This window comes from Ciconia boyciana, unplaced genomic scaffold, assembly GCF_034638445.1.
Source record: "Ciconia boyciana unplaced genomic scaffold, ASM3463844v1 HiC_scaffold_38, whole genome shotgun sequence".
In the NCBI taxonomy this organism is placed as follows: domain Eukaryota; kingdom Metazoa; phylum Chordata; class Aves; order Ciconiiformes; family Ciconiidae; genus Ciconia; species Ciconia boyciana.
In genome coordinates this window covers 298,281-321,564 of record NW_027328406.1, presented here as the reverse complement: position 1 = coordinate 321,564, position 23,284 = coordinate 298,281, and the positions used below count along the sequence as shown (strand labels likewise).

The 23,284-nt window shown below is 68.8% G+C and overlaps 2 protein-coding genes across 3 annotated transcripts in view; one reads left to right on the top strand and one right to left on the bottom strand.

Annotated features, from left to right (window-relative positions):
- Nucleotides 1-14,012, top strand: part of ACIN1 (apoptotic chromatin condensation inducer 1) — a 29,129-nt gene extending 15,117 nt beyond the window's left edge. Inside the window, 16 exon segments of the mRNA XM_072849217.1 lie at nucleotides 479-1,271; nucleotides 1,459-1,504; nucleotides 2,650-2,804; nucleotides 2,898-3,080; nucleotides 3,082-3,111; nucleotides 3,197-3,400; nucleotides 3,935-4,036; nucleotides 4,565-4,672; nucleotides 5,373-5,480; nucleotides 5,891-6,248; nucleotides 6,542-6,642; nucleotides 6,841-7,307; nucleotides 8,329-8,410; nucleotides 8,459-9,165; nucleotides 12,391-12,547; nucleotides 13,582-14,012. Coding sequence (XP_072705318.1) covers nucleotides 479-1,271; nucleotides 1,459-1,504; nucleotides 2,650-2,804; nucleotides 2,898-3,080; nucleotides 3,082-3,111; nucleotides 3,197-3,400; nucleotides 3,935-4,036; nucleotides 4,565-4,672; nucleotides 5,373-5,480; nucleotides 5,891-6,248; nucleotides 6,542-6,642; nucleotides 6,841-7,307; nucleotides 8,329-8,410; nucleotides 8,459-9,165; nucleotides 12,391-12,397 — 3,451 coding nt within the window. The 3' untranslated portion in view covers nucleotides 12,398-12,547; nucleotides 13,582-14,012.
- Nucleotides 14,013-17,883: 3,871 nt separating this feature from the next.
- Nucleotides 17,884-23,022, bottom strand: LOC140645795 (dehydrogenase/reductase SDR family member 4-like). Of its 2 annotated transcripts, XM_072849260.1 has the most exons (8): nucleotides 22,891-23,022; nucleotides 22,093-22,270; nucleotides 21,457-21,558; nucleotides 21,279-21,349; nucleotides 21,144-21,195; nucleotides 18,652-18,786; nucleotides 18,192-18,247; nucleotides 17,943-18,101 (listed from the first exon to the last, which is right to left on the bottom strand). In XM_072849260.1, exons 1-8 carry the CDS (start codon nucleotides 23,007-23,009, stop codon nucleotides 17,987-17,989), a joined length of 828 nt encoding a protein of 275 aa, XP_072705361.1. In that variant the 5' UTR covers nucleotides 23,010-23,022; the 3' UTR covers nucleotides 17,943-17,986. The 2 variants fall into 2 exon arrangements, with proteins under 2 accessions (XP_072705362.1, XP_072705361.1); XM_072849261.1 differs by lacking the exon at nucleotides 18,192-18,247 and having other exon boundaries at nucleotides 17,884-18,101.
- Between the last annotated feature and the right edge of the window lie 262 nt (nucleotides 23,023-23,284).

Genomic DNA, 23,284 nt, shown 5'->3' with positions numbered 1-23,284 from the left:
CTTGGGCCCCCCGACGTCTCTTGGGGTCACCCCATGGACCTCCAGGACCTCCAGCGTCTCCTTTGGAGGTCACCCAGCGCCTGCTGAAAGACCCCAGGGCCCCCCAGCTCCCACGTGGGGCGCCCCACGGATCTCCAGGACCCCCAGCTCCCACGTGGGGCGCCCCACGGATCTCCAGGACCCCCAGCTCCCACGTGGGGGTCGTCCCTCACCCCTTGAAGGGCCCCAGGGACCTCCAAGTCCCGTGGTGGGGGCACCCCATGGATCTCCAGGACCCTCAAAGCCTCCTGTGGGGCACCCCATGGATCTCCAGGACCCTCAAAGCCTCCTGTGGGGCACCCCATGGACCTCCAGGACCCCCGACTCCCATGTGGGGCACCCCATGGACCTCCAGGACCCCCGACTCCCATGTGGGGCACCCCATGGACCTCAAGAACTTCCCCCACCTCCCGTGGAGGTCACCTACCACCCCTTGAAGGACCTCGGGGCCCCCCAGCTCCCGTGTGGGGCACCCCACGGACCTCAGGGCCCCCCACCATCTCCGGGGGGGCACCCCATGGATCTCCAGGACCCTCAGAACCCCGTGTGGGGCACCCCACGGACCTCTGAGCCCCCCAGCATCTCCTGGGGGGCACCCCGCGGACCTCAGGAACCTCCACCGTCTCCTGGGGAGCACCCCACGGACCTCTGGGCCCCCCGACTCCCATGTGGGGCGCCCCACGGACTGCTGGGCCCCCCGACATCTCTTGGGGGTCACCCCACGGACCTCAAGAACCTCCGACACCTCCTGGGGGGCACCCCACGGACCTCCAGGAGCTCCACCCTCACTTGGGGGGCACCCCACGGACCTCTGGGCCCCCCAGCTCCCATGTGGGGCGCCCCACGGACCTCCAGGAGCTCCACCATCTGTTGGGGGGGGCACCCCACGGACCTCCGGGCCCCCCCACCCTCACTTGGGGGGCACCCCACGGACCTCTAGGACCCCCCCCACCCTCACTTGGGGGGCACCCCACGGACCTCCGGGCCCCCCCACCCTCACTTGGGGGGCACCCCACGGATCTCCAGACCCTCCGCCACCTCCCCCGGAGGTCGCCCAGCACCCGTTGAAGGACCTCGGGGACCCCCCCAACTCCTTTGAGGGACCCCCCCCTCCCCCCCCCAACTTGGGGGGCACCCCACGGAGCTGCAGGACACCCCCAACACCTCCCGGGGGGTGGGGGGTGGGGGGCTGCACACCCCCCCCACTTGGGGGGCACCCCACGGATCTCCGGGTGACGCCCCAAATCGGGGAAGGGGAGCGGGGGGAGGGGGGGCGGCCGCGGGGAGGGGAGGGGAGCGGGGGAGGGGCCTGTGGGGAGGGGAGGGGGCGGAGCCTCCCCGCCCCGCCCCCCCGGTGCTGACGTGGCCCCCCCCGGCCCCCCCGCAATGGGGGTGTCTCGCCCCCCGTCTCGTCCCCAGAGCCCGGCCCAGCCCAAGGCCTTCAAGAGGAAGATCGCCGTGCTCTGTGAGTGGGGGCGGGGCCGGGGGCGGGGCCGGGGGGTGGGAGGGGCCGAAGGGTTGGGGAGGGGCTGGGGGTGAGGGTAGAGGAGAGGGGGCGGGGCTTGTGGGGAGGGGAGGGGCTGAAGGGTTGGGGAAGGGCCGGGGTGAGGGTAGAGGAGAGGGGCGGGGCTTGTGGGGAGGGAGGGGCCGGGGGTGAGGGTAGAGGAGAGGGCAGGGCTTGTGGGGAGGGGAGGGGCTGAAGGGTTGGGGAAGGGCCGGGGTGAGGGTAGAGGAGAGGGGCGGGGCTTATGGCGGGGGCAGGGCTTGTGGGGAGGGGAGGGGCCGGGGGTGGGAGGGGCTGAAGGGTTGGGGAGGGGCCAGGGGTGAGGGTAGAGGAGAGGGGGCGGGGCTTATGGCGGGGGCAGGGCTTGTGGGGAGGGTAGGGGCCGGGGGTGGGAGGGGCTGAAGGGTTGGGGAAGGGCTGGGGGTGAGGGTAGAGGAGAGGGGGCGGGGCTTGTGGGGAGGGGAGGGGCCGGGGGTGAGGGTAGAGGAGAGGGGGCGGGGCTTGTGGGGAGGGAGGGGCTGAAGGGTTGGGGAAGGGCCGGGGGTGAGGGTAGAGGAGAGGGGCGGGGCTTGTGGGGAGGGAGGGGCTGAAGGGTTGGGGAAGGGAAAGGGGTGAGGGTAGAACGGAGAGGGCGGGGTTTATGACAGTGGGCGTGGTCTGCAGGGAAGGGAGGGGCTTAGAGGTCAGGCAATAAACCAGGTCTGGGGCGGAGCTTGGGGAGGGGGGGCTTATGGCGGGGGCAGGGCTTGTGGGGAGGGAGGGCCGGGGGTGAGGGTAGAGGAGAGGGGAGGGGCTGAAGGGTTGGGGAAGGGAAAGGGGTGAGGGTAGAACGGAGGGGCAGGGTTTATGACAGTGGGCGTGGTCTGCAGGGAAGGGAGGGCTTAGAGGTCAGGCAATAAACCAGGTCTGGGGGCGGAGCTTGGGTCACCCGGGGGCAGGGCTGGTTTCATCCTGAGGGGCGGGGCTTCACCCTGAGGGGCGGGCCTTAGTCCTTAAGCCTTGCCGAAGGGGGGGGCCCGAGGAGGCTGGCTGGCGGGGGGGGGCGGTGCCGTCCGCCGAGGCCACGCCCCCCCCGCTGACAGCCCCCGCCCCCTCCCTCCCCGCAGCGGCCGCCAAGGGGGCGTCGGCGTCGGCGGCGCCGGGGAGCCTGGAGGCGGAGGGGGGGGGCGCGGCGGCCGGGGGGCGGAAGCGGCGCTGGGGGGCCAGCACGGCCTGCGCCCCCAAACGGCCCTCCATCAGCATCACCACCGACTCCCTCAAGGTACCGCCCGCCCCGCCCCCTCCCCTGCTCGCGGCGGGGAGGCGGGGCCGCGGGCTGACCCCTCCCCCCCCCTCCCCTCCCCTCCCCCCGCAGAGCCTGATCCCCGAGATGAAGGCGGGGGGCGGGGCGGAGGCGGTGGTGGAGCTGCACCCCGAGGAGGGGCCCATGTCGGAGGAGGAGGGGGGCGGGGGAGGGGCGGGGGAGGGGGGAGGGAGCGGGGGCAGGGCCCTGCCCCCTCCTCCCCTCCCCCACCACCACCCCCACCACCACCACCACCCCCCTGAAGATCTGCCGCACCGTCACCCAGGTACCGGTACTCCCGCCCCTCCCCGCCCCGCCGAGCCCTCCCCCGCCCCGCCGAGCCCTCCCCCTCGCTGACCCCTCCCCCCCAGGTGGTGCCGGCGGAGGGGCAGGAGAACGGGCAGGAGGAGGAGGAGGAGGAGGAGGAGGAAGGGGGAGAGGGGAAGGGGCGGGGGAGGAAGAGCGGGCACAGCCCCTCCCCCACCGGCAGCGGCAGCAACGTCAACGCCGCCGCCGCCCCCCCCCGGGGCGGCGGAGGGAGCGCCGCCCCTCCCCCGGCGAGCAGGAGGGGAAGAGAGGTGAGGGGGGCACTGGGAGGGGACTGGGATGGACTGGGAGGGGACTGGGATGGACCGGGATAGAGGGGGAGCACTGGGGGGGACTGGGAGGGGACTGGGATGGACTGGGATAGAGGGGGGAGCACTGGGGGGGACTGGGATGGACTGGGAGGGGACTGGGATGGACTGGGATAGAGGGGGGGCACTGGGAGGAGACTGGGATGGACTGGGGGGCACTGGGATGGACTGGGATAGAGGGGGGACTGGGAGGGTACTGGGGGCACTGGGATATATTGGGAGGGTACTGGGGGGCACTGGGATGGACTGGGATAGCATAGGGGGCTACTGGGATATACTGGGGGGCTACTGGGATGGACTGGGATAGCATAGGGGGCTACTGGGATATACTGGGAGGGTACTGGGGGCACTGGGATGGACTGGGAGGGGACTGGGATGGGACAGGGGTAACTGGGATGGACTGGGGGGCACGGGGGTGATGACGTCACCGCGTCCCCCGCAGGCGCCCCCCCCCGGCGGGGGATGGGCGGGCAGCCCCGCCCCCCCGTGCTGCTCCTCCCCATCGACGACCCCGTGCGGGCCGCGCCCCGCCCCTCCCCCCCCCGCCCCTCCCCCATCGTCCACCTCTGCAACCTGGTGAGTGGGGGAGGGGAGGGGAGGGGTGCCCCACAGCTCCGCCCCACGTCTGCCCCACGTCTGCCCCGCGTGCCTCCCATTTGCCCCGTATGTCTGCCCCACATCTGTCCCCACCTGCCCCGTCCCTGCCCCACGGCTCTGCCCCACAGCTGCTCCATCTCTGTCCCCGTCTGCCGCACACGCCTGCTCCCCATCTGCCCCACATCTCTGCCCCACGTTGGCCCCATTTCTGCCCTGTCTGTGCCCCATCTCTGCCCCCATCTGCCCCACATCTGTGCAATCCCCACCTGCCCCATGTCTGCCCACATCTCTGCCCCACATCTGGCCCCCGTGTTTGTCCGTCTCTGCCCCACGTCTCTGCCCCACGTCTGTCCCGCATCTTTGCTCCTATCTGCCCCACATCCCTGCCGTCTCTGTCCCCCCTCTGCCCCACATCTGCCTCCGTCTGCCCCCGCTCTCTGCCCCGTCTCCACCCCCTCTCTGCCCCACGTCTCTGACCCCCCTCTCTGCCCCACATCTGCCCCCCAGGTGCGTCCCTTCACGCTGGGGCAGCTGAAGGAGCTGCTGGGCCGCACGGGGCGGCTGCGGGAGGAGGGCTTCTGGATCGACAAGATCAAGTCCCACTGCTACGTCACGGTACCGGGCGCCGTGGGGCGCCGTGGGGCAGTGCCGTGGGGTGTTAGGGGCTCCCACGGGGTGCTGTGGGGTGCCGTGGGTCGCCATGGGGGTGCTATGGGGCAGTGCTGTGGGGTGTTACGGGCTCCCGTGGGGTGCTGTAGGGCCCTGTGGGGTGGCGTGGGGCGCCGTGGGGGTGCTATGGGGCACCGTAGGGTGCTGTGGGGCAGTGCTATGGGGTGTTGCAGGGTCCCACAGGGTGCTGTAGGGCCGTGTGGGGCACTGTGGGTCGCCATGGGGATGCTATGGGGCGGTGCTGCGGGGTGTTACGGGGTGCTGTAGGGCGCTGTGGGGTGCTGTGGGTCCCCGTGGGGTGCTATGGGGTGCTTTAGCATCTCATAGAGTGCTATAGAGCACTGTGGGGCACCGTAGGGTGCTGTGGGGCAGTGCTGTGGGGCACCACAGCGTGCTGTGGGGTCCCATAGGGTGCTGTAGGGCCCCATGGGGTGCTGTGGGTCACCACGAGGCGCTCTGGGGCACTGTGGGGCGCTGTGGGGCAGTGCTATGGGGTGATACGGAGTCCCGTGGGGTGCTATGGGGCACCACGGGGTGCTTCGGGGTGCCGTAGGGTGTTCCGGGGCAGCGCTGTGGGGTGCTCCGGGGCACCGTGGGGCGGCCGTGGGGCAGCCCCTCACCACCGCCCCCCTCTCTGCCCCCCAAGTACGCGTCGGTGGAGGAGGCGGTGGCCACCCGCAACGCCCTGCACGGGGTCAAGTGGCCCCAGTCCAACCCCAAGGTGCTGGCGGCCGACTTCGCCGAGCAGGAGGAGGTACCGCGCCGTGGGGCAGCGCCGTGGGGCAGCGCCGTGGGGCTGGGGGGCCGGTTATGGGGCTGGGGGAGCGGAATCAGGGGGGTTGGGGGGGGATCTGTGGGGCGGGAGGGGGCGGGAGGAGGATGCGTGGAGCTCTGTGGGGCTGGGGAGGACTTGGGCGCGCTGGGGGACAGTTGGGGGTCCTGGGGGAGGTGTGGGGGTCGGGGGAGCACTTGTGGGGCGGGGGGGCTCGTGTGTCTTGGGGAGTACTTGTGGGGCAGGAGGGGCGCTTGAGGGGTGCAGTTGTGGGTCTGCGATTGAGGTGCGGGGGGCGGGGGGAGCACTGGTGGGGCGGGGGCACTTGTGGGGCGCAGTTGTGGGGCGGGGGCTGACGTGTGGGTCCCGTGTGTGTCGTGTCCCCCCCCCAGCTGGATTTCCACCGGGGGCTGCTGCCCGACCGGCCCGAGGGGGGGGAGGAGCCTCCGGCGGGGGCGTGTCCCGCGGGGGCGGGGCGCGGGGCGTGCCCCCCGGCGGGGGGCGTGTCCTCGGGCGGCCGCGCCCCCCGGGAGGCGGAGCGGGCGCAGTGGGCGGAGCGCGAGCGGGAGATGGAGCGGCGGGAGCGGACGCGGGGGGAGCGCGAGTGGGACCGCGACAAGGGGCCCCCCCGCTCCCCCAGCCCCTCCCCCCGCGCCCTGCCCCTCGGCCACGCCCCCGCGAGCCCTGCCCCGGCACCGCCCCCGACAAGGAGAGGGGGCGGGGCTCATGAGGCCCGCCCCGACAAGAAAGGTAGGCGGGGCTGTAGGGGCGGGGCCAGGGCGAGGGGAGGGCCCTAGTAAGGGGGCGGGGCCGTGGGGCTAGGGGAGGGGCTATGGGAAGGGGCGTGGGGCTGGGGGCGGGGCTAGGAGCCTGGGGGAGGCGCTGTGGGGAAGGGGGCGGGGTTACTCCGCGGGGGCGGGGCCAGGCGGGCGCCTGCCGGCGAGGGGCAGGTTGTGGGCGGGGTTAAAAAAGTCCGGGTGGGCGGGGCGGGGGTGGGGGCGTGTCCGCGTCTACCCCCGCCCACCCCGTGGCTCCTCCCCCAGAGAAGCCCCCCGAGGAGCCGCCGGCCAAGCTATTGGACGATCTCTTCCGCAAGACCAAGGCGGCGCCCTGCATCTATTGGCTGCCCCTCACCGACACCCAGGTGGGCGGGGCCGGGGGCAGGGCTACTCGGGGGCGGGGCTACTCGGGGGCGGGGCCTCGCTCCAAGGCGGGGGGGGTGGCGGTGGCGGTGGCCTCACCCCAGGGTAGGGACCCCAAGGGGGGGTGGTGTTGGGGGGTGGGGCTTAAGGGGGTGTGGCTGGCCCCGCCCCCCGCCTTAGCCCCGCCCCCGCCCCGGCAGTTCGTGCAGAAGCAGGCGGAGCGGGCGGCGCGGGCGCGGGAGCGGGAGCGGCGTCGGAAGGAGCAGGAGGAGGAGGAGCAGCGGCAGCGGGGGGGAGGAGGAGGAGGAGGCGGCGGCGGCGGTGGGGGGAGCCGCCCTTCCTCCCCCGCCTTCCTCCTCCTCCTCCTCCTCCTCCCGCGACAAACGGGGGGGACCCACCGCCGCCGCTTCCTCCTCCTCCTCCTCCTCCTCCGCCCCGAGAACGCGGGGTCCCCCCGGCGGCGGCGGCGGCGGCGCCGCGGCCCCGGCGCCGGCTCTTCGGAGCGCAGCCATCGGGAGCATCACCGCGAGCACCGGCGGGGGGACAAGCGCCGCAGCCGCAGCCGCAGCCGCAGCACCCCCCTGCGGGACCGGGCGGGCGGCGCTGAGCCGCGACCCCCACACCCCCCCAAAAAAAACCAACCAAACCAGACCCCACCCCCACACACGCACCCCCACCCCCCAGCGCTGTTTTGGGGAGCCGCCCCAGCCCCGGCGCAAAAAAGGGGGGGCGGGGAATAAAATGGCCGACGGCGTTTGTAGCTTCACGGTCCTGCAGCCGCCCCGGGGGGGGAGGGATTTGGGGGTCCTGGGGGGGATTTGGGGGTTATGGGGGTGCTGGGGGATTTGGGGGATTGGGGGGTTATGGGGGTCCCGGGGGGAATCGGGGAGGTCCTCCGCGCCGCGCGGGGGCGCCTTTCTCGCTCGCCGCCCCCCGCGTCTTAGTCCCCGCGGGGGCGGGATTTGCGCCGCCCTCTTCGCCCTCCCATTGGACAGCACCGCCGGTGCTGCGTTCCCATTAGCCCGTCCACTTTCTCAGCGCTTCCCGCCCAGCCGCGCGGGGGCGGGACTTGCACCGCCCTCTTTGCTCTCCCATTGGACAGCGCCGTCGGCGCCGCGTTCTCATTGGCTCGCCCGCCTTCCCCTCAGCGCTTCCCGCCCAGCCGCGCGGGGGAGGGACTTGCATCGCCCTCTTCGCTCTCCCATTGGACAGCACCGCCGGTGCCGCGTTCCCATTGGCCCGTCCACTTTCTCAGCGCTTCCCGCCCAGCCGCGCGGGGGCGGGACTTGCACCGCCCTCTTCGCTCTCCCATTGGACAGTGCCGCCGGCGCCGCGTTCCAATTGGCCCGCCCGCCTTCTCCTCAGCGCTTCCCGCCCAGCCGCGCCGGGGCGGGACTTGCGCCGCCCTCTTTGCTCTCCCATTGGACAGCGCCGTCGGCCCCGCGTTCTCATTGGCTCGCCCGCCTTCTCCTCAGCGCTTCCCGCCCAGCCGCGCCGGGGCGGGACTTGCGCCGCCCTCCTTCGCCCTCCCATTGGCCAGCGCCGCCGGCGCCGCGTTCCCATTGGCTCCTGCCGCTTCCCCTCAGCCTTTCCTCTCAAAATGGCTGCGGCGGCGGAGGCCCCGGCGCTGCTGGAAGCGCTGCGGGGGCAGGTGGGGCCCCCGGGACCCCCCCCAGACCCTCCCCAAGCTCCCTCCCATCCCCGTCCGTCCCCTCGGTGCCCGAGCACGGGCTGGGGCTGCTGCGGCGGCGGCGGCTCCGCGCCGAGAAGGTACCGAGGAGGTGGGGAAGGGGGCTGGGGGTGTAGGGGGTCCTGCAGGGAGAGGGGACCGGCGGGTTCGGGCTGGCGGCGGGACTTCGCAGCGGGTCCGCGTCCGCCTTGGGGCTTCTCAACGGGTCCGTGGCCACCTTGGGGCTTCTCAGCGGGTCCGTTTCCGCCCTGGAACCTCTGAATGGGTCCGTGGCTACCTTGGAGCCACCCAACGGGTCCGTGGCCAGCTTGGAACCTCCCAGTGGGTCCGTGGCCACCTTGGAGCCGCTCAATGGGTCCGTGTCCCCCATGGAACTTCTCAACGGGTTCGTGGCTACCTTGGAACTTCTCAATGGGTCCGGGTCCGCCTTGCAGCCACCCAATGGGTCCGTGGCCACCTTGGAACTTCTCAACGGGTCCGTGGCCACCTTGGAACTTCTCAACGGGTCCGTGGCAACCTTGGAACTTCTCAACAGGTCCGTGGCCACCTTGGAGCCTCACAGTGGGTCCGTGGCCACCTTGGAGCCGCCCAATGGGTCCATGGCCACCTTGGAGCCGCCCAGTGGGTCCATGGCCACCTTGGAGCCGCCCAATGGGTCCGTGGCCATCTTGGAGACACCCAGCATGTCCACGTCCACCTTGGAGCCGCCCAACGGGTCCGTGGCCACCTTGGAACTTCTCAACAGGTCCGTGGCCACCTTGGAGCCGCACAGTGGGTCCGTGGCCACCTTGGAACTTCTGAGTGGGTCCGTGGCCACCTTGGAGCCGCCCAACGGGTCCGTGTCCCCCATGGAACCTCCCGCCGAGGTCACGTCCACCTCCGTGCCACCTCTCTCCTCCTCCTCGTGGTCACCGTGGCAGACCTTGAGGTGCCAGAGGAGGTCCAGGCGGCAGCCCCGGTGGCCCCGGGATGGTGGAGGTGGAGAACGTGGTGGACTTGGTGGACGTGGGGGTGGTGGACGTGGAGAAGGTGGTTGGTGAGGCAGTGGTGGAGGTGGAGAACGGTGTGGATGCAGCAGTGGAGAAGATGGTGGAGGTGGTGGACGTGGAGGTGGGAAAGATGGTGGAGGTGGTAGAGAACATGGTGGACACAGCAGTGTAGAACGTGGAGGTGGAGAAGATGGACACGGGGGTGGTGGACATGGAAGTGGAGAACATGGAGGTGGGAAAGATGGTGGAGGTGGGAAAGATGGTGGAGGTGGTGGAGAACATGGTGGACACAGCAGTGTAGAACGTGGAGGTGGAGAAGATGGTGGACACGGGGGTGGAGAACATGGAGATGGAGAACATGAAGATGGTGGAGGTGGTGGGGAAGATGGTGGAGGTGGCGGAGAACATGGTGGACACAGCGGTGGAGAACGTGGAGGTGGAGAACATGGTGGACACAGTAGAGAACACGGAGGTGGTGGACATGGGGGTGGTGGACATGGAGGTGGAGAACATGGAGGTGGGGAAGATGGTGGAGAACACGGTGGACACGGGGTGGTGGAGATGGCGGTGGAGAAGATGGTGGATATGGAGGTGGAGAACACGGTGGACACAGAGAACACGGAGGTGGTGGACATGGGGGTGGTGGACATGGAGGTGGGGAAGATGGTGGAGAACATGGTGGACACAGTGGTGTAGAACATGGAGGTGGAGAACGTGGTGGACGCGGGGGTGGTGGACGCGGGGGTGGAGAACATGGAGATGGAGAAGATGGTGGAGGTGGTGGAGAAGATGGTGGACACGGGGGTGGTGGACATGGAAGTGGAGAACATGGTGGACGTGGGGGGGTGGACATGGAAGTGGAGAACATGGTGGACATGGGGGTGCAGAACATGGAGGTGGAGAACACGGTGGACACGGTAGAGAACACGGAGGTGGTGGACATGGGTGGTGGACGTGGAGGTGGAAAACGTGGTGGACACAGTGGTAGAGAATGTGGAGGTGGTGGACATGGAGGTGGAGAACATGGTGGACACGGTGGTGGAGAACATGGACATGGAGGTGGAGAAGATGGTGGAGATGGGGAAGATGGCGGAGGTGGTGCATGTGGAGGTGGAGAAGATGGTGAACACAGCGGTGGAGAACATGGAGGTGGGGAACATGGTGGACATGGCAGTGGAGAACATGGTGGACACGGTGGTGGAGAACAAGGTGGACATGGGGGTGGTGGACATGGAGAACATTGTTGGTGTGGCAGTGGTGGACATGGAGGTGGAGAACATGGCGGACATAGAGACGGACGTGACCTTGGTGGATGTGGTGGTGGCCACGGTGGTAGAGGACATGGCAATGACCGTAGCGGTGGAGGCCATGGTGACGGCGGTGGCCTTGGTGGAGAGCGTGGCTGTGGTGGTGGCCATGGTGGTGGCCATGGTGGAGGAGGACACGCCCGAGGTGACAGGGGTGGCTGTGGTGGTGGAGGACGCGGTCGTGGTGGTGGCCCTGACGTTGCTCATGGTGGTGACATTGCACATGGTGGTGGCCCTGTTGGTGGCCATCGTGGTGACGTTGGCCACGGCGGTGACGTTGGCCGTAGGGGTGACATTGGCCATGGTGGTGATGTTGGCCATGGTGGTGGCCCCGATGTTGGTCGTGGCCCTGACGTTGGCCATGGGGGTCACGTTGCCCATGCTGGTGGCCCGGACGTTGCCCACGGTGGTCACGTTGCCCATGCTGGTGACGTTGCCCACGGTGGTGGCCCTGACGTTGCCCATGGTGGTCACGTTGCCCATGCTGGTGGCCCCGACGTTGCCCACAGTGGTCACGTTGCCCACGGTGGTGGCCTTGACGTTGCCCACGGTGGTCACATTGCCCACGGTGGTGGCCCTGACGTTGCCCACGGTGGTCACGTTGCCCACAGTGGTCACGTTGCCCACGGTGGTGGCCCTGACGTTGCCCACGGTGGTCACGTTGCCCATGCTGGTGGCCCCGACATTGCCTATGCTGGTGACGTTGCCCGTGGTGGTGGCCCTGACGTTGCCCGTGGTGGTCACGTTGCCCGTGGTGGTGGCCCCGACGTTGCCCACGGTGGTCACGTTGCCCACGGTGGTGGCCCTGACGTTGCCCACGGTGGTCACGTTGCCCATGCTGGTGGCCCCGACGTTGCCCACGGTGGTCACGTTGCCCACGGTGGTGGCCCTGACGTTGCCCATGGTGGTCACGTTGCCCATGCTGGTGGCCCCGACGTTGCCCACGGTGGTCACGTTGCCCGTGGTGGTGCCTCCCCAGTACATCCCAGTTCCCTCCCAGCACGTCCCCAGTACATCCCAGTGCCTCCCAGTATGTCCCAGCTGCCCCCCAGTACGTCCCGGTGCCCCCCAGTTCCCTCCCAGTGCCTCTCAGTTCACACCCAGTACATCCCAGTACCCCCCCAGTGCCTCCCAGTATCACCCAGTAACCCCCAGTGTCCCCCTAGTGCCTCCCAGTACCCCCCGAGTAGCTCCCAGTGCCTCCCAGTACCCCCCAGTATCTCCCAGTACCCCCCATATATCTCCCAGTACCCCCAGTATCTCCCAGTATCCCCCAGTTCCCTCCCAGTACGTCCCAGTACCCCCAGTATTTCCCAGTATCCCCCAGTATCTCTCAGTACCCCCAGTATCCCCCAGTAACTTCCAGTACCCCCAGTATCTCCCAGTATCCCCCAGTATCTCCCAGTTTCTCCCAGCACCCCAGTACCCCCAGTTCCCTACCAGTATCTCCCAGTATCCCCCGTTCCCTCCCAGTACGTCCCAGTATCCCCCAGTGGCTCCCAGTACCCCCCAATATCTCCCGGTATTCCCCAGTATCTCCCAGTAACTCCCAGTATCTCCCAGCACCCCCAGTATCTCCCAGTACCTCCCAGTTTCCTCCCAGTACTTCCCAGTATCCCCCAGTTCCTTCCCAGTACGTCCCAGTATCTCCCAGTACCCCCAGTATCTCCCAGTACCCCCCAGTTCCCTCCCAGTAACTCCCAGTATCCCCCAGTATCTCCCAGCACCCCCAGTATCTCCCAGTAACTCCCAGTTCCCGCCCAGTTGCTGACGCAGGCCCCGCCCCCGCCCGGACGCTCCGCCCCAATCCCGTCATGCCGCGGGCGCCGCCTCCCACAATCCCTTGCGGCCGCTCGCCCTCCCCCCCCACCGGCCCGGGGCTCCGCGTCGCCATGGAGACCGCCCCCCCCCGGGGAGGAAGGTGCCGCGGGGCATTATGGGATGCCATGGGGCTCTATAGGGTGCTGTGGGGTCACTATGGGGCCCTATGGGGTTGCTATGGGGCTCTATGGGGCTCTATAGGGTGTATGGGCCTCTGTGGGGTGCTATGCGATGCTATGGGGTCACTATGGGGTGCTATGGGGCTCTATAGGGTGCTATGGGGCCGATACGTGGTGCTGTGGGGCTCTATGCAGTACTATGGGGCTCTATAGGGTGCTATGGGGTCACTACGGGGTGCTGTGGGGTGCTATGGGGCTCTATAGGGTACTGTGGGGTCACTGTGGGGCTCTGTGGGGTGCTGTGGGGCTCTATCAGGTGCTGTGGGGTCCCATGGGGTGCTATGGGGCTCTATAGGGTGCTATGGGGCTCTATGGGGTTCTGTGGGGTGCTATGGGGCTTTATAGGGTGCTGTGGGGACCATATAGGGTGCTCTGGGGCTCTATAGGGTGTTATGGGGTGCTGTGGGGCTGTATGGGGTCTTATGGGGTGCTATGGGGTTTTATAGGGTGCTGTGGGGCCATATGGGGTGCTGTGGGGTGCTGTGGGGCTGTATGGGGTCTTATGGGGTGCTATGGGGTTTTATAGGGTGCTGTGGGGCCGTATGGGGTGCTGTGGGGTGCTGTGGGGCTGTATGGGGTCTTATGGGGTGCTATGGGGTTTTATAGGGTGCTGTGGGGCTGTATGGGGTGCTGTGGGGCTGTATAGGGTGCTATGGGGACCCTATGGGATGCTCTGGGGCTCTGTGGGGTGCTATGGGGTCACTATAGGGTGCTGTGGGGTCACTGTGGGGCCCTATGGGCTGCTATGGGGCAGTGGGGGGCTGTGTGGGGCACTGGGGGGTTCTATGGGGCATTGGGGTCTCTGTGGGGCAGTGGGGGGCTGTGTGGGGCACTGGGGGGTTCTATGGGGCATTGGGGTCTCTGTGGGGCAGTGGGGGGGCTCTATGGGTCTCTGTGGGGCACTGGGGGTCCCTCTGGGGATGCTGGACCCCCCTGACCCCCACATCCCCCCCAGCCCCCTCCTCCAGCCCCATCGAGGTGGAGGTGAAGTTCACTGTGGGGCCGGGGACGGAGGCGGCGCTGGCGGCCCTGGGCGCCGTGGGGCTGCCCCACATCCCCCCTTTCCGCGACTGCTACTTCGACGGCCCCGGGGCCCCCCTGGGCCGAGCCGACGTCTGGCTGCGGCACCGCCAGGGACAGGGCTGGCAGCTCAAGCTGCCCCACGGCGACCCACACCTGCCCCACGGCACCACCGAGACCCATAGAGACGCTCAAGCCTCCCGGAGCCCCCCCGAAACGGCCGGGAGCAGCCCCCAGCTGCCCCATAGCAGCTCTGAGCCCCCCCATAGCCCCCCCACAGCTGCCCACAGCACCCCCAAGCCCCACGGCAGCCCTGAACTGCCCCATAGCACCCCCAAACTGCCCCGTAGCCCCCAGAGCCCCATGCCAGCCCCGAACCCCTAGCCCCCCAGACCCCCATAGCCCCCCGAGCCCCATAGCCCCCCAAACCCCATAGCCCCACCCCAACCCAGAGCCCCAGAGCCCCCGAGCCCCCCCGAGCCCCAGAGCCCCCCGCCGCCCCATAGCCCCAGCGCCACCACGGCGTACCGGGAGGTGTGGGGCGACGCGGGGGTCCTGGCGGAGCTGATCCGTGTTCTGGGGGTCCCGCCGATGCCGTGGGGCAGCGTGGGGGCGGCCCTGGGCCCTCTGGGTCTGCGCCCCACGGCGTCCTTCGTCCCCCGCCGGCGCAGCGCCCGGCTGGGGAGGCTGCGGGTGGAGCTGGACGAGGCCGATTTCGGGTACGGGCTGGGGGAGGTGGAGGAGGTGGTGGGGGGACCCCAGGAGGTGGCGGCGGCCAGGAGACGCGTGGAGGGGCTGTGCAGGGCGCTGGGTGAGTGGGGGCGTGGGGGGGGCACGGGGGTGTGGGGTGGCGTGGGGAGACGGGGGTCACGGAGATGTGGGGGTGACAGGGGAGACGGGGGTCACGGGGATGTGGGGTGTTGTGGGGAGATGGGGGTCACGGGGATGTGGGGTGTTGTGGGGAGATGGGGGCATGGGGATGTGGGGGGTGACAGGGGAGATGGGGTCACGGGGGTGGGGGGATGGGGAGATGGGGTCATGGAGATGTGGGGGAGACGGGGTCATGGGGATGTGGGGTGTTGTGGGGAGATGGGGGTGTGGGGGTCACGGGGGTGTAGGTTGTTGTGGGGAGATGGGGGCATGGGGATGTGGGGGGTGACAGGGGAGATGGGGGTCATGGAGATGTGGGGTGTCGTGGGGAGATGGGGGTCATGGGGATGTGGGGGGGTATGGGGAGATGGAGGTCATGGGGATGTGGGGTGTTGTGGGGAGATGGGGATGTGGGGGGGATGGGGAGATGGGGGTCATGGGGATGTGGGGGAGACGGGGAGATGGGGTCACGGGGATGTGGGGTGTTGTGGGGAGATGGGGGCATGGGGATGTGGGGGGATGGGGAGATGGGGGTCACGGGGATGTGGGGGTGACAGGGGGAGATGGGGGTCACGGGGATGTGGGGTGTTGTGGGGAGATGGGGGCATGGGGATGTGGGGGAGACGGGGTCATGGGGATGTGGGGTGTTGTGGGGAGATGGGGGTGTGGGGTCATGGGGATGTGGGGGGATGGGGAGATGGGGGTGTGGGGGTCACGGGGTGTGGGTTGTTGTGGGGAGATGGGGACATGGAGATGTGGGGGGTGACGGGGAGATGGGGGTGTGGGGGTCATGGGGATGTGGGGTGTCATGGGGGAGATGGGGGTGTGGGGGTCACGGGGATGTGGGGGGTGACAGAGGGAGATGGGGGTCACGGGGATGGGTGTTGTGGGGGAGATGGGGTCATGGGGATGTGGGGAGATGGGGGTCATGGGGATGTGGGGGAGACGGGGTCATGGGGATGTGGGGTGTTGTGGGGAGATGGGGATGTGGGGGGATGGGGAGATGGGGGTCATGGGGATGTGGGGGAGACGGGGGAGATGGGGGTCACGGGGATGTGGGGTGTTGTGGGGAGATGGGGGCATGGGGATGTGGGGGGTGATGGGGAGATGGGGGTCATGGAGATGTGGGGGAGACGGGGTCATGGGGATGTGGGGTGTTGTGGGGAGATGGGGGGTGTGGGGGTCACGGGGGTGTGGGTTGTGGGGAGACGGGGATGTGGGGTGTTGTGGGGAGATGGGGATGTGGGGGGATGGGGAGATGGGGGTCATGGAGATGTGGGGGAGACGGGGTCATGGGGATGTGGGGTGTTGTGGGGAGATGGGGGTGTGGGGGTCACGGGGTGTGGGGTGTCATGGGGGTGGGGGGGTACTTGGGGGTCACGGGGATGGGGGGGGCGTGGGAATATGGGGGCAGACGGGAGGGATGTGGGGAGAAGTCGTGTCCCTCCCCCCCGTGACCCCGTCTTTCTTCTGTCCCGGTGCCCTCGCCGCCCCGTGACCCCGGCGACCCCGTGACCCCAGGCGCGGAGCCCCAGCGCCGCGTCCCCGGGAAACTGAGCGTGTTCCTGGCGCGGCACCGCCCGCGGTACTACCGGCTGCTGCGGGGAGCGGGGCGCCTGGAGGGGCTGGAGGAGGAGGAGGAGGGGGGGGCGGAACCCCCGCCCCACCCCCAATAAAGCCCCCCGCACCCCGCCCCCGCATCCCGCCTCGCGCCGCCACCCCGCCTCCCGAGGGACGCGCTGACAAGATGGCCGCCCAGCGCGGCGGGGACGGGGGGGGCAAGATGGCCGCCCCGTGGTGGTGCCATGCTGGCGCCCCAAGATGGCCGCCCAACACCCCAAGATGGCCGTTCCCAATGGGGTCCGCCATGCTGGTGCCGCAAGATGGCCGCCCAACACTCCAAAATGGCCACCCAATAGCCCAAGATGGCCGCCCCGATGGAGGACGCCATATGCTGGCGCCCCAAGATGGCCGGCCAACACCCCAAGATGGCTGCCCCTAATAAGGTCCGCCATGTTGTTGACCCAAGATGGCCGGCCAACACCCCAAGATGGCCGCCCCGATGGAGGATGCCATGCTGGCGCCCCAAGATGGCCGCCCACCCATCTAAGATGGCTGCCCCTAATAAGGTCCGCCATGTTGTTGACCCAAGATGGCCGTTCCCAATGGGGTCCGCCATGCTGGCACCCCAAGATGGCCGCCCCCATGGAGGCCGCCATGTTGCCGCCCCAAGATGGCCGCCCAACACCCCAAGATGGCCGCCCCCATGGAGGCCGCCATGTTGCCTCCCCAAGATGGCCGCCCCCCGCGCAGGCCGCCATGTTGGTGCCACTCCCCGAGGCGCCGTGGTTCCCCCGGGGTTTATTGGGGCTCCGCGGCCCAAAACGGCCCAAAATGGCCCAAATCCCCCCAAACTCGCCCCGTTCTCCCCCCGCCCCGCCCCCCGCGTCCCCTATAGAGCCCCCAGGGCCCCCGTAGACACCCCTAAGCCCCCTATAGGCCCCCTAGCCTGCCCTATAGACCTCGATGTCCCCTATAGACCGCCCAAAACCCCCTATAGACCCCGACGTCCCCTATAGGGACCCCGAAACTCCCCTATAGACCCCAGCGTCCCTTCTAAATCCCCTATAGGCACTGATGTCCCCTATAGACCCCCTAAAGCCTCCTATAGGCCCCAGTGTCCCCTATGGACACCCCTCGTCCCCCTATAGACCCCAGTTTCCCCTACAGACCCCCAAACTCCCCTATAGGTGCCAGTGTTCCCTATAGACACCTCCTAAACCCCCTTATAGAGTCCAGCGTCCCCTATAGACGCCCCAAAGTCCCCCATAGACCCCCACGTCCCCTATAGACACCCCTAAACCCCCTCTAGAGCCCCCAAAACGCCCTATAGACCCCGACATCCCCTATAGACACCCCCTAAACGCCCTATAGAGCCCCCCAAAACGCCCTATAGACCCCGACGTCCCCTATAGACACCCCTAAACCCCCTATAGAGCCCCCAAAACGCCCTATAGACCCCCACGTCCCCTATAGACACCCCTAAACCCCCTATAGAGCCCCCAAAACGCCCTATAGACCCCGACATCCCCTATAGACACCCCTAAATCACCCTATAGAGCCCCCAAAACGCCCTATAGACCCCGACATCCCCTATAGACACCCCTAAATCACCCTATAGAGCCCCCAAAACGCCCTGTAGACCCCGACGTCCCCTATAGACACCCCTAAACCCCCATAGAGCCCCCAAAACGCCCCATAGACCCCCACGTCCCCTATAGACACCCCTAAACCCCCTATAGGCCCCCCAAACCGCCCTATAGCCCCCAGTGTCCCCTATAGACCCCCAAAGCCCCGCCCCATAGACCCCCAGGTCCCCTACAGAAACCTCTCGGGGCCCTGGGTGCCCTATAGGCCCGCGGGCCCCCTATGGGTCCCCTATGGGTCCCCTACAGGCCCCCTATGGGTCCCTATAGGCGGGAGGGGGCCCCCCCGGCCACCACCAGGGTCTCGCCCACCACGTAGGCGGCGGCGGGGGAGCAGAGGAAGGTCACGACCTCGGCCACGTCCGACGGCGTCCCCAGCCTGGGGGGGGGGAGGGGTCGGGGTCAGGGGTCACGCCGGGGTCACCCCGGGTCACGCCGGGGTCACCCGGGGTCATCAGGGGTCACCCACCTCTCGATGCCCATGGAGGACATCACCCGCTGCCGGGTGGCTTCGTCCTCCCAGAGCTGTGGGAGAGGGCGTGGTCATGGCCCCGCCCACCGCCACGCCCCCTCCCCCTCCTCCAGGCCCCGCCCACCGTCAGACACACCCTCCCAGGCCACGCCCACCCCTTGAAATCCCCCCCTCTCCCCGCTCCAACACCACCCCCCACCTTGAGGTGTTGTCCACCTCCGGGCCCCGCCCCTTGAAGCCCCGCCCGCCCCAAGACCACACCCCCCCACGCCACACCCCCTGCAGACTCCACCCCACGTCCGAGCCACGCCCTCCCTAGGCTCCACCCACCTCCCGGCCACACCCACCCCCGCAGGTCCACCGCGAGGGCCCCGCCGAGCCGCCCGTCCCATCGGCCCCGCCCCCCCTCAGGCCCCGCCCCCCTCCGGCCCCGCCCCCCGCGGGCCCCGCCCCTCACGGCAGCGCTGAAGCGGGTCTGGATGAGGCCGGGGGCGACGGCGTTGAGGCGGACGCGGCGGGCGCGGAGCTCGGGGGCCAGCGCCTTCACCAGCCCCAGCAGCGCCGCCTTGCTGACGCTGTAGGGACCCAGCGCCTGGCACCGCCCACGCCGTCATCATCATCGTCATCGTCACCACCCCGCCCCCGCCACCAGCGTCACCCCTCCACGACGTAGGGTGGGTTCCCACCATCATCACCATCACCATCATCCCACCACCCGTCCCATCACCTGTCCCACCACGACGTCGGATGGGTTCCCACCACCCATCCCCATCCCACCATCATCACCATCATCCCACCACGACGTAGGATGGGTTCCCACCATCACCCCACCATCATCCCACCACCCGTCCCACCATCAAACCCCTCATGAGATGGGATGGAGCCCACCACCCGTCCCACCATCATCCCACCACGACGTCGGATGGGTTCCCACCATCACCCCACCATCACCCCACCGCCCGTCCCACCATCACCCCACCACCCGTCCCACCATCACCCCACCACGACGTCGGATGGGTTCCCACCATCATCCCACTGCCCATCCCACCACCCATCCCATCACCTGTCCCACCACGACGTAGGATGGGTTCCCACCACCCGTCCCCATCCCACCATCATCACCATCATCCCACCATCACCCCACCATGACGTAGGATGGGTTCCCACCATCATCCCACCGCCCGTCCCACCATCAAACCCCTCGTGAGATGGGATGGAGCCCACCACCCATCCCACCATCACCCCACCACGACGTAGGATGGGTTCCCACCATCATCCCACTGCCCGTCCCATCACCTGTCCCACCACGACGTAGGATGGGTTCCCACCACCCGTCCCCATCCCACCATCATCACCATCACCCCACCACCCATCCCACCATCACCCCACCACAACGTCAGATGGGTTCCCACCAGCACCCCACCATCATCCCACCATCATCACCATCATGCAGAGGGATTCCACCACCCATCCCACCATCACCCCACCACCCGTCCCACCATCACCCCACCACGACGTTGGATGGGTTCCCACCATCACCCCACCGCCCATCCCATCACCTGTCCCACCACGACGTCAGATGGGTTCCCACCACCCATCCCCATCCCACCATCATCACCCTCACCCCACCCCCCATCCCCCCATCACCCCACCACGACGTAGGATGGGTTCCCACCATCATCCCACCACCCGTCCCACCATCAAACCCCTCGTGAGATGGGATGGAGCCCACCACCCGTCCCACCATCACCCCACCACGACGTCGGATGGGTTCCCACCATCACCCCACCATCATCCCACTGCCCGTCCCATCACCTGTCCCACCACGACGTAGGATGGGTTCCCACCACCCATCCCCATCCCACCATCATCACCATCACCCCACCACGACGTAGGATGGATTCCCACCATCACCCCACCACCCATCCCATCACCTGTCCCACCACAACGTAGGATGGGTTCCCACCACCCGTCCCACCATCAAACCCCTCGTGAGATGGGATGGAGCCCACCACCCGTCCCACCATCACCCCACCACGACGTCAGATGGGTTCCCACCATCATCCCACTGCCCATCCCACCACCCATCCCATCACCTGTCCCACCACGACGTAGGATGGGTTTCCACCACCCATCCCCATTCCCACCATCATCACCATCACCCCACCATGACGTCGGATGGGTTCCCACCATCATCCCACCATCATCCCACCACCCATCCCACCATCACCCCACCACGACGTAGGATGGGTTCCCACCATCACCCCACCATCATCCCACTGCCCGTCCCATCACCTGTCCCACCACGACGTAGGATGGGTTCCCACCACCCGTCCCCATCCCACCATCATCACCATCATCCCACCATGACGTCGGATGGGTTCCCACCATCACCCCACCATCATCCCACCATCACCCCACCACCCGTCCCATCACCTGTCCCACCACGACGTCGGATGGGTTCCCACCACCCATCCCCATCCCACCATCATCACCATCATCCCACCACGACGTAGGATGGGTTCCCACCATCACCCCACCATCATCCCACCACCCGTCCCACCATCAAACCCCTCATGAGATGGGATGGAGCCCACCACCCATCCCACCATCACCCCACCACGACGTCGGATGGGTTCCCACCATCACCCCACCATCATCCCACTGCCCGTCCCATCACCTGTCCCACCACGACGTAGGATGGGTTCCCACCACCCGTCCCCATCCCACCATCATCACCATCATCCCACCATGACGTCGGATGGGTTCCCACCATCACCCCACCATCATCCCACCATCACCCCACCACGACGTCGGATGGGTTCCCACCACCCGTCCACCATCGCCCCACCCCCCCTCCCACCGCGACGTAGGATGGGTCCCACCCCCACCCATCCCCCACCCATCCCCCGCCCGCCGACGTCACACGGATCCCCCCTCCCCCCTCACCGGGAAGGGCAGGTACCCGGCCAGCGACGACACCACCACGATGGCCCCGCCCCTGCGCGGTGGAGGGAGGGGCGTGATGACGCGGGTGGGCGTGTCCAGCCCGACCACGCCCCGCCCTAAGCCCCGCCCACTCACCCCCTCTTCTCCATGTGGGGCACCACCAGCTTGATCAACATGGCCGCCGCCGTCACGTTGACCTGGAAGATCTTTGGGGGGGGCGGGGTTAAATACGGGTGGGGCTGGGTGGGTGTGGCCGGCTGGGCGTGGCCGAGGGAAAGGGGGGCGTGGCTAAGGGGAGGGGGCGTGGCCACACCTTCTCCCAGGCGGCCTCGTCGGCGTCGAGGGCGGGGCCGAGGACGGGGTTGACGGCGGCGTTGGAGACCAGGATGTCGATGCCCCCGTAGGTCTCCGGGGCCTGGCGGGACCCACACGTGTGGGGCCGCCCCACGGTCCCCGACCCCCACGTCCGCCCCATAACCTCAAAGGAGCCCCATAGCTGCCTGGCGGCCCATAAACCACCGCCCCACGGCGGCCACTAAGGACGGTGCCCCATTGCGCCCCATAACTGCGCGGGACCCCCATGGCCCCATTGCGCCCCATAGCCTCACGGGACCCCCATAACCCCAGTGCCCCATCGCACCCCATAACTGCATGGACCCATTGCACCCCATAGCCCCATGGAACCTCACTGTGCCCCATAACCCCATGGGACCCCCATAGCCCCACTGTGCCCCATAGCCCCATGGGACCCCCCCATAACCCCAGTGCCCCATTGCACCCCATAACCCCATGGGACCCCCATGGCCACACTGTGCCCCATAGCCCCATGGGCCCCCCATAACCCCAGTGCCCCCTGCTCCCCATAACCCTATGGGACCCCATGGCCCCACTGCGCCCCATAGCCCCCCACCCCCAGGGACCCAGGCTTCCGGCCCCCCAGCCCCCTCACCTTCTGGATGAGGCCTTGGCGGCTGTGGGGCTGCCCCACATGGCAGACGACCCCGCTGACCTCCAGCCCCTGGGCCCGCAGCTGCCCCACGGCGGCCTCCACGTGTGGGGCCCGGCGGGAGCTCAGCACCACCCGCGCCCCTGCCCCCGCCAGCCCTGCCGCCACCGCCAGCCCGATCCTGGGGGCAGGGGGCAGGGGTCATGGGGGCATGGGGGCTATGGGGGCTGTGGGGTCATGGGGGCTATGGGGGCTATGGGGTGAGTGACTGGGCTATGGGGTCATGGGGCACTATAGGGTGGGGGCTATAGGGTGCTATGGGGCTGTGAGGGGGCTATGGAGGGCTATGGGGCGGTGGGAGCTATGGGGGGACTATGGGGCAATGGGGGTTGGGGGGCCTATAGGGTCATGGGGGTCAGGGGGTCTATAGGGTGCAGGGCTATAGGGTGCTATGGGGCTGGGGGAGGCTATGGGGGCTATGGGGTGGAGGGCTATAGGGGTGCTGGGGGACATGGGGTCATGTGGTCACGGGGGCTATGGGGGTCTATGGGGCGGCTATGGGGGTCTGTGGGGCTGGGGGGCTATGGCGACATAGGGGTCATGGGGGCTATGGGGTGGGGGCTATGGGGCGCTACGGGGCTGGAGGGGCTGGGGGTGACCGGGTCTGTGGGGACATGGGGGTCACGGGGGTCTATGGGGGGCTATGGGGCAGCTCTGGGGCTCTGTGGGGCGCTGGGGGTCCCGTGGGGTGGCTGTGGGGTGGCTGTGGGTCGCCGTGGGTCCCGTGGGGCCGACACTCACCCCTGGGTGCCGGCCGTCACCACCGCCACCTTCCCGGCCAGCGGCCCCCCGGGCAGGGGGCTCCCCCCGGCCGCCGAGCGCAGGCCGCTGCCCCCCGCCCGCCCCACGGCGCCCCACATCGCCCCTGCCCCACGGGTCCTGCCCCACGGCCCCTGCCCCGGGAGGGAGGGAGGCACGGGGGGGGGCGGGGGGGGAGGGGGGGGGACGGGGGGGGACGGCGGCGATGGGGAGGAGCTGGGGGGGGAGGCGGGAGGATGGAGGGGACTGGGGGGACTGGGAGGGTACTGGTGGGGACTGGGAGGCACTGGGGGGACTGGGATGGTACTGGGGGAACTGGGAGGGTACTGGGGGGACTGGGAGGTACTGGGGGAACTGGGAGGGTACTGGGGGAAAC

Coding starts and splice junctions, on each gene's coding strand:
- LOC140645795 (XM_072849260.1), bottom strand. CDS start 23,009: ATGTGGGGCGCCGTGGGGCGGGCGGGGGGCAGCGGCCTGCGCTCGGCG. Junction 22,271..22,890: donor GTGACGGCCGGCACCCAGGG/GTGAGTGTCGGC, acceptor CCCTGCCCCCAG/GATCGGGCTGGCGGTGGCGG. Junction 18,248..18,651: donor AGACCCGCTTCAGCGCTGCC/GTGAGGGGCGGG, acceptor CCTCTCCCACAG/CTCTGGGAGGACGAAGCCAC.